This window comes from Parasteatoda tepidariorum, chromosome 5 (assembly GCF_043381705.1).
Source record: "Parasteatoda tepidariorum isolate YZ-2023 chromosome 5, CAS_Ptep_4.0, whole genome shotgun sequence".
Taxonomy (NCBI): domain Eukaryota; kingdom Metazoa; phylum Arthropoda; class Arachnida; order Araneae; family Theridiidae; genus Parasteatoda; species Parasteatoda tepidariorum.
The window spans coordinates 22,370,160-22,380,715 of NC_092208.1; the positions used below are offsets into that span (position 1 = coordinate 22,370,160).

Consider the following 10,556-nt stretch of genomic DNA (forward strand, 5'->3'; position numbering starts at 1 on the left):
TAATTGTAATTAACAGACTTTTTATGATCATTCTCAATGTTGTAATTGTCTCGAATTAAAAAGAAAAAAAGTATTATGTTAGACGATATTTATCGCTTTAAAATCACGTTTTTTTTAAACTGCCGTACTGATATAACTTTTTAAATACACTTAGAATACAAAGGAGTAAAAAAAATTAAATTTGTGCAGTTTAAAAAAACACTTAAAAAACTAATATTATAGCGAGAAACAATCAATAACATTTTCCCTCTTTTAATAATTTATTTTATGGTTATCAGCCCTAAAGACAAAATTTTACATGCTTGTAATTGCACAATGGAGAAAAATAGTTTAAATGTGCATGATTCTAAAGAAAATGTTAAACTTTAAGTTATATGAATGACATTCAACAGCAACAAACATTAACAAATATCTATCTGGGAACGCTACTGGATTGCTCGCTCTTGTTTATAGAGTTATTGTTATCTTTTTGATGTTCAATTGTCTTTTAATGTGCCATTAGAAATTTAAAAAGGAAACATTCAATCGCGCAATTTTTTTTATTTAATAGTTTAAAATACGTAACTAAAATTTTATTAAAAAACAAAATAATTTGATAGTGACATTGGCACAAAGTGACACTGATATATAAACTTAAACGAATAAAAAAAAAACAGTAAAAAACTTCAAGTTAATCATAGATGCATTAAATTCTCTCAAGACTATATATATATATATATATATATATATATATATATATATATATATATATATATATATATATATATATATATATATATATATATATATATATATTTANTATATATATATGTATTTTAGAAATTTTTGTGATTTGTGCTTTTAATACAAGTAAATAAGTTTTGATAATAGTGTCTTAAGACTACTTTCTTCAATCCTGTCACTATATATTCTCATATCCGAGTATCCTCTTACTGAGCATGCGCCAGATCTACTATAATATCAATTAAAGAACTGTGATATGAGAAAAAATATAGATGGATAATACACATTTTTCAGGATTGATGTTTGCCTTAGAAACTTCAATAAGTGTTTAAGTTTAATCTTTGTGGGCTAGTGGAAAATTTCAGCAGAAACGTTATGTCCTTGAAAACCAACAAGAAATTTTGAAAACTTAGATTTCAAATGAAGGGTGCTGACTTTACAGATTGCTTGGAAATGGAATAATCATAGCGGAATCTTTCCTTATTGAAATTTCCTCAGCTAACTTAAAATACTTCGACTTTTTTTAATAAAAAGAAGAGAAAAAAAACTTTTACACAGAAACGTAGTCAATTCATGATAATTAGTTGCCATCCCTCTACGAGCTTGCACTGTATAAAAGAACTTATTTACTTATATATTGCACAACTTATTTACTCATATATTGAACTTTAATTACTTATACATTGCACGCTTCCCCAATTTTTTTTCAAATTTTAAAGCTGAAATGTCATAATTAATTTTAAACTGCTCTAAAATTTTTTATTTAACTTTAAATATTTCTACAATTACAGCAAAAAAAAAATAAATAATAAAAAAAAAGACGAAAAAATTAGTTTTTTTTTTAATAAAAATATCGATATTTCCATTAATATTTACGCTAGGCTTATGAAATTTTCTGCAATTATTGTATATATAATCGAAATAATTGTTACAAGTTTAAAATTTTTTGCTATATTTTTTGGCATAGGGAGTTCAAAAACACTATTTTTCATTCTTTATCTATTATCGGTTCCGAAAGCCTTTAAAAGCTTTAAACTTCAATAATTAGTAGGAGATATTACATGATACAAACACTTCTGAAGTTATGAAAGGAATCTTTAAGTATTTCCTGAGAAATATTTAAAAAAAAAACCGGATTAGTACGGAAATTTTCTTTTATTTTGTCCAGTTCCTGTATCTGTATGTAAGTCTAACCTGAATTTGAATGCGTGGTTTTTTACCTTGAATACCGATTTTCATTGCTTTTGAGTTTATTTTGTAAGTAAAAATCTTAATGTTTTAATTTTTTTAAACGTTCTATTTTATTTAATGGATGAACTATTTTAATCAACTGTACTATTTTAAGTACAATTTAAAGAATTCTTCGTGATCTTTTGGATTTTCAACTTTAATTTTTGCACGGAGAAAAAATTCTGGTAAAAGTATTCTGGTAAAATTATATTAATAGCATTTCTGGTTTAAAAGAATAGAACTCTGATTAATAAACCGCAAATATACGGTATTTATAAACCATTCATTTGGTAATTTTTTCGTTCATAATATATCGGTTTACCGGAAATTCTGATTCTAAAAATTATATTTCGACGTACCAAGCATTTAGTAAAAATTAGAGAACTTGAAACTAAATTTAGCTGATTAAATCATTTTTATGCCATGCTTTAAAATATAATGATACAATTACCAAATTCAATAATATTTACCAAATTTTATTTAATGTCCTAAAATCATATATTATACTTTAGCCAAAATCATTACCAAAACGCTCCGGCATAGATCCTGTTCTCCCATAGACCCAAAAACACTGTAACTTTTACCATATCCTGGTAATGAGGATTTTTTAGTAAGCAAAATGATCCTCTTCCTATTTTTTATGTCCATGGAGAAAATATTTGAAATTTTTTATTTATTTTAGATTTGTCATATTTTTTTTCAAATTATCAATCTCTTCCGTTACCATTGATGGTGAAATGTAAGATAAGAATATTGAGGATGTAAAATGCTGTTTAAATTTCAGAGTTATTTTTTTTAAAAAAAATGTTATTTCTTTTGGCTATTCAAAGCATTTCGATTTAAATTACTGTGAAATTAATAAATTAATAGCTCCCATAGTTGGAACTAACAAAAAAGCCGTTTAAGGATGAAATGGGAAAAAAAGATATGCTTAAAAAACTTCTAACTTTTCCTTAAAGCCATTTGTAAAGAATAAAATATATAAATAATTTAAAAAGAATAAAAATTAGTCAGATATGTAATTAAAATAATTTTCATTTGTAATGAAATGGAATTAATTTGAATTGTATTAGGAAAATATAATCAACTTTTTTAACCATGCTTTCATGTTGTTATTCTTTTTTGTCTATTAATATTGACTATTAATTAAAGACATGTTATGTACGTCAGCTTTTTAATAATATTTCATTAATAAATTTATACTTAATCCTGTTTTCTTTTTCTGAGTAAAAATAATCGTTAAACAATTTTTGCATATAGAAACAATAAAAAGACTGCGTTTCTTTAAATTAACATTCACAATAGTTCGAGTCCATTAAAAGCCAGACAAAACAATATTTTTTCTGAGTAGAACTTTAATTGTGATAAACATTTTTCATTTTAATTAACTTAATTTTTTGAAAATCCCCAAATAATGGAGCGTTCATTTAATTTTGATTCAAAGATTGAACGAGAGCAACGATAAATGAATGGCTTTGTATTATTAATTTTTTTGGTTCTCCATTGGGTACAAAATTATGAAATTTAAAATAATTGTAATTTTTCACTGTTATTATTATAAAAAATTGGCAAGCTTTAATGATGTGTCTCTGGTATTTTTAAGACATCAACAAATTATGTGGGAAGAACAAGAATTTATCTAAATTTATTTTAAAATACACTTTTTATCAACTCTTCCATTAAGATTACTACAATAAATATAAATTAATTTATAAAGATATATAAAGTATTTTTTTCCTTTAACCGAAGGCAAGAGCTGCCTCTATTTTAAACAATTAAAGGTAGAATTATTTGAAATTTATCTGGTTTGACACCCAAACCTTTGATAATCCCCAATTTTAGCATGTTAAACTTTAAAGTGTGCCTTTCATTTCTCCTTCGTCTGTAAGATATACATTAACATAATGGATTTTGCTATTAAAATAAAAAAAATGAATGGCTAATAGCAACATTTAGCATTAAATTTATCATCTATTCTAAACACTAAAACCAATTTCTGGAAGTTCTACAATTAATTATTCTGGAAGGTAATTTTTTTCATTATACTTTTTGTACGTATTTTTCTATACTCAGTAATTCCATGCGGGGCTTTTTCTGTTAAAAAAAACATAATCGTGAGTAAAGTTGTGCAATCAAAAGAGAGATTGCACCAGAGAGTTAAAGAGCTTATAAATCTGGAAACTATTTATATTCTTACTATTTCAAAGTTATTCAACAAGGATTAAAACACTAAATTTTTCAACCAATTTTTTTCTCTAAAAGTATTTTTAAAACTGAATGTTAACATTGACTAATGAAGTGCAAATCTGCTACAAATCTACTGCTTAGTTGATCTTAACCATGGTTCAGCTTCAGTTAAGACAATCAAACAATACATTGTTAGAAATGATAAAATGGGGTATTAAGATAATTTATTAAATACCGATATAACTATAATTGTTATTTTACCATATTTAAACAGAACTGCAAATAGACATGAATAAGATGATATTCAAACTGTTAACAGTGAGAAAATCCGTTCATTAATTGCGTTTGCCTAATAATGTTTAACAACCGGAATTTTACCGTCTTAACAGGCTCACATAATGATGCCACTTAGTTCCTTGCAGTTGAGTACATATTATTGCCGAGAGTGCTGATCGGTCAAACTCATGGACCACAGAACAAGGGTTCGTTTCTCAGTACTGTTACCATAAATTTTCTCCAATCCGTTCAAATCTACATTCCATCACACACACACACACACACTATGTTCATTATGTTTCCGACATTCCGTCTGCTCTCTCCAATTTATGATTTTGAGCTATTAGAATAAGATAGATTACGATAGGGGTAACAATCTATTAAACTAATTAAACCACATTAAACGATTCATTTGATAAAACGCAACTCAACCATAACCGAGCTCTATTGTCCAGATCAATTTCTTTTCTTATGGTTTTGAAACCATGCTAGTTGTAAATGGTTAAATAACAGTATAGTTTTGTAATCAATTGTTTTTAAGCCTAGTTGCAACCGGTTCCAAAACCGGAGAGGTAAAAAATTTTCATCACCGTAAGCTTGAAGGTTAATTGGACGGACAGATATTAAATGTGGTAAAATATGGGTTAAGAACTGTTATAAACATGATTCAATTAAACACTATATTAAGGTCACAAATTGAACAATTAACAATATAACATTGATAACGCATGTATAAAAGTGTAGAAATATTTGTTATTCCAAAAATTTACTATTCATCTTTTTGCAATATGCATAAACAGTTATAAAATGCATTAAGACCTGTGCTTGCTTGCGCAGGAAAATTCAAATCTGAGCAGGGAAATCTTTTGAAAAATAATCACATGTGAAACAACAAATGAGTTTATCTATGGTTAAATTCTACTAAAATCAGCGTGTTCATGCCCCAAGCCTAGAACATTGAAAAACACACTCTGGGTGTTGTACTAAAAAAATATTGCCCAGAGAAAATATTTCGAAAATACAAACAATTCAATATTTACGCAAATGTTTTCTTATTCCAACTTCTACAAAATGATAAATATAGATTCATTTTAGCTAAAATCAAAGTCTTGTTGTTCCAAGTCATATATTATGAAATACAAACAGTCTGGGTGTTGTATTGAGATAAAAAGCACTCAGCTGCGGAAACTTCTGAAAGATACTGACACTTAAAATAACCCTCGATTGAATTATATATANATTAAATTGAGCAAATAAAAGGAAAGCTCAAATAATTTCTGAACATTCATCAATCACAATAGTAATTCACTTATAATATTTCAACTATTTTAAGCATTTAAAAGTCTGTACTGTAATTCTTATTGCAGCAGTTTAGTATCATTGAAAGGCTGTTATGAAAATATATTTCTTTTGCTTATCAATTGTTTGGTAAATCCTTTTATCGTTCATGGCTTACATCCGTTTATAATCTCCAACCTCCATCTTATTGTTGAGTGTGTATATATAATCTATATATATATATATATATATATATATATGTATATATATAATTTGAGTAAAATCAGTTAGATGCAGTCCCAAGCCTGAAATCTTGAAATACTAACAGTCTGGCTGTTAAACGAAAAAAAATATTATAATTCTAAATATTTATATGTAAGCATTATATTGTGAACAAATATTTGGAATGAATTTAAGATGAAAATCAAAAATAGTTTCCTTAAAATTCCATTAAAAGTAAAATGGATATACTACCAGTTATGTCTAGTTGAAATTTCAAATTTGAAAATTGACTAAACCAGGAAAAATTATTAAACTTTACTAAAAAAGTAATTTAATTTGAAACTTAGAAGTGTAATTTGTTCAAAGTTTTCTTTTTTCAATTAAATTCTAAAATATATAAAAAAATATATTTAGTAGCGTAGAACGTAGAAAAAAACTGCAGTTTTAGTTTTTATATTAATTTAAATCAATCGCTTAAAAATAATATTTTACAGGGATATTAAAACACAGATCAAATTAATATAATTTTAAACAAAATGCGAACTCATTGATCTATTTCTGCAGCAAGCAGAAACATTTAGGTTCTTTATAAGGAATAGAATGGTCTAGAGTGCAATAAGATAAAATTAACATGTTCTATGGGAAAATAACATGTTGTATTAACATGTTCTATGGGAATCTGGTTCTAAGGGAACACCAAAAAACTTAATATTTTTTACAAAGTTCTATGATCCTGCTTTTGGTAGACTAAACAATAAAATTTTGTTTTATAATTTTTGGCGTAATTAGGTAAATGTCTTAATATATGATAACTTTGTCATAAATACATGAAAACCACTTATTTGGTAAAATTTACTTAATCCACGTATATTCTTCTCTCGTACTAACATTATAATTACATTAGAATCATTCATACTAACATTCTTGTTTCTCGTACAAAATAAAACTTATAAATATTATATAACCGATACAAAGTCATAGTTATTATGAAAAACTTTAATATGATGGTTAAAATATTAAAAAAAATTATTAACAACTTTCAAAACGCATTATATAAATAATGCTTTTAAAAGAATTTTAACTCAAATTATTTTGAAGTATAACTATTTTCAAAATGGTTTATAATTTTTTTTATAAATTATTAGAAACTGCAACAATTTAATGAACATGTCTAGGAAAGATAAAAAATTATCAATGCTAAAAGAGAAAAGAAAGTATTAATATTTAGGAAAAGTATTAGCAATAAAAATTAGATGAAAAGATAATTTGCTTTTAATCTTAAAAAATTTTCATTTGACTTTAATAATCACTTTATTTGGATTTAATAATTAAAAAAAATTAAGTACGACATTTTTAAAATAACTAATAACTATTGTATATCAAAGGTAAACAATAGTTTTTTTTTTCATTATTTAATAAAAATATTCATTTTCCTCAGACATTTGTTTAGATTTTTATTTTAACTTTTATTAAATAGTAAATATTTACTGAATTATAAATATTTAATGTTCATTCATATAATTTAATATGTAAATCATTATTCAAAAATAGTTTCATTATAAAAATATTTTCATGATTTATTATAACTATAATTCGTTTTTGCATGAATTATCTTATTTGTTTTTCTTCTAAATTTCACCATTCTATTACAGTTTTCCAGGGGATTGCTGTTGTACACACTTGGCTTAAGACTTTTTGAATATTTCTTAACAAAGGATATGAAATTTTCAAATAGGGCCATATTGTATGACTAATTTATCTTGTAAAAAAACATGTTAATCGCTTTTTTAAAGGATAAATCATGCTATTTTTATACTATACATTTCTTTAAAATTTTAATTCCGCTTTATGACAAGATTTTATTATTATATGAGAACATTCAAGTTTACTTTATTTAGAAAATAAGTGGTATACATTTTTATTTTTCTTCGCTTTTTTTTATCTATTAGTGCTATTTATCAAATATTTTGTCACAACAATTATTTTTCTGTGAAACAATAGTGACTAAGGCAAAGAATGTATAAATGACATATTTTCTTGAAAAATGTTTAAGAAAATTATAAACTTACCAGTAGGTAAAATTCCATGTATTAAAGCTACACCAAAATAAAGAAGAATATAGTGACGTGAGGTTAGACGCATCCTCATAGTGAGAAATCAAATCTGTGTGATTTCTTTCATTTTCTTTGTAGTTCAGTATTGTACAGATCAAGATAAAATATTAGTTTTCAGACTAAAAATATAAATTTCAACTTCACCACTAAACGGAACATTTTAATACTAAACATTTGCACGTTATTTTCAGTCAAATTCGTTTCTTAACGTATAAAAAAACCTCTGATATTGTGATAATAAGTTTATTATTATTAAGACAGTCTGCTGTTCAAGTCACGATGCAACTGAAATTTAGTAAAAGAAAGAGAAATTCTTCTTGCACCCTTAACTTGTAACTTCTCTTCTCACTTGAGAAGTGAGGAAGAGTGATGTTGAAGAATACATTCCTATGGTTCGATGGCATCCGATGAGCGAATGGGGATGCAGCAAGCGCACGTGCTTTTATGTCCACCTCCCAAATGGTGAGAGACTGCGCAAAGTATGTTGTACAATTTCCAAAATTGAATCCCTCTGGAAGAGGAATTCAGTTTCAAAAATATTGTTTTGTTTTAAGAGATTATAATTTGTAGTCACTCATCGATCCATGTCAAAGAAAGTATAAAAATTTAGAGCGAATAAGACGTCTATTGCTTCTGATTGTGAAAACTTTGTTTTAAAAAAAAAATTTATGTTGTGCGAAGGAATNTTTATAATTTTTGGCGTAATTAGGTAACTGTCTTAATATATGATAACTTTTTCATAATTACATAAAAACCTCTTATTTTGTAAAGTTTACTTAATCTTCGTATATTCTTGTCTCGTACTAACATTATAATTATATTATCATCATTCATACTAACATTCTTGTTTCTTGTACAAAATAAAACTTATAAATATAATATAACCGATACAGAGTCATAGTTATTATGAAAAACTTTATTATGATTGTTAAAATATTAAAAAATTAAAATTAATTAATAAATTAATTATAAAAAATTAGTATTAAAAAATTATTAACAACTTTCAAAACGTATTATATAAATAATGCTTTTAAAAGTGTTTTAAATGAAATTATTTTTAACTATAACTATTTTCAAAATCGTTTATAATTTTTTTTAAAAAAATTATTAGAAACTGCAATATTATATTGTATTCCAGTAAAGAAGAAGTTTAATGAGCATTAACTATCACGACCATAATTGAACATTAACTAATGTCTAGGAAAGATTAAAAATTATCAATGCTAAAAGAGAAAAAAAGATATTAATATTTAGAAAAAGTATTAGCAATAAAAATTAGATAAAAAAGATAATTTGTTTTTAATCTTAAAAATTTTTCATTTGACTTTAATAATAACTATATTTGTCTTTAATAATTAAAAAAAAATTAAGTACGACATTTTTAAAATAACTCATAACTATTGTATATCAAAGGCAAACAATAGTTTATTTTTTATTATTAAATAAAAATATTCATTTTCCTCAGACGTTTGTTTAGATTTTTATTTTAACTTTTATTAAATAGTAAATATTTACTGAATTACACATATTTAATGTTCATTCATATAATATGATATGTAAATCATTATTCAAAAATGAATTCATTATAAAAATATTTTCATGATTTATCATAATTATAATTCGTTTTTGCGTAAATTATCTTATTTGTTTTTCTTCTAAATTTCACTATTCTATTACAGTTTTCTAGGGGATTGCTGTTGTACACACTTGGCTTAAGACTTTTTGAATATTTCTTAACAAAGGATATGAAATTTTCAAATAGGCCCATATTGTATGACTAATTTATCTTGTAAAAAAACATGTTAATCGTTTTTTTAAAGGATAAATCATGCTATTTTTATACTATACATTTTTTTAAAATTTTAATTCCGCTTTATGACAAGATTTTATTGCTATATGAGAACATTCAAGTTCTTTTTATTTAGAAAATTAGTGGTATAATTTTTTATTTTTCTTCGCTTTTTTTTATCTATTAGTGCTATTTATCAAATATTTTGTGACAACAATTATTTTTTTGTGAAACAATAGTGACTAAGGCAAAGAATGTTTAAATAACATATTTTTTTGAAAGATATTTAATAAAATTATAAACTTACCATTGGGTAAAATTCCATGTATTAAAGCTGCACCAAAATAAAGAAGAATATAGTGACGTGAGGTTAGACACATCCTCATAATGAAAAATTAAATCTATGGGATTTCTTTCATTTTCTTTGTAGTTCAGTATTGTACAGATCAAGATAAAATATAAGTTTTCAGTCTAAAAATATACATTTCAACTTCACCAATAAACGGAACATTTTAATAATAAACATTTGCACATTATTTTCAGTCAAATTCGTTTATTAACATATAAAAAAACCTCTGATATTGTGATAATAAGCTTATTATTGTTAATACAGTCTGCTATCCAAGTCACGATGCAACTGAAACTTAGAAAAAGAAAGAGGAATTCTTTTTACACCCTTAACTTGTAAGTTCTCTTCTCACTTGAGAAGTGAGGAAGAGTGATGTTGAAGAATACAT

At 24.9% G+C, this 10,556-nt stretch overlaps 1 protein-coding gene across 1 annotated transcript in view; it reads right to left on the reverse strand.

Annotated features, from left to right (window-relative positions):
• Window positions 1-10,346, reverse strand: part of LOC139425621 (neurotrimin-like) — a 54,442-nt gene extending 44,096 nt beyond the window's left edge. Inside the window, exon 1 of the mRNA XM_071181012.1 lies at window positions 10,127-10,346. Coding sequence (XP_071037113.1) covers window positions 10,127-10,205 — 79 coding nt within the window. The 5' untranslated portion in view covers window positions 10,206-10,346. The remainder of the gene's footprint in view (window positions 1-10,126) is intronic.
• Between the last annotated feature and the right edge of the window lie 210 nt (window positions 10,347-10,556).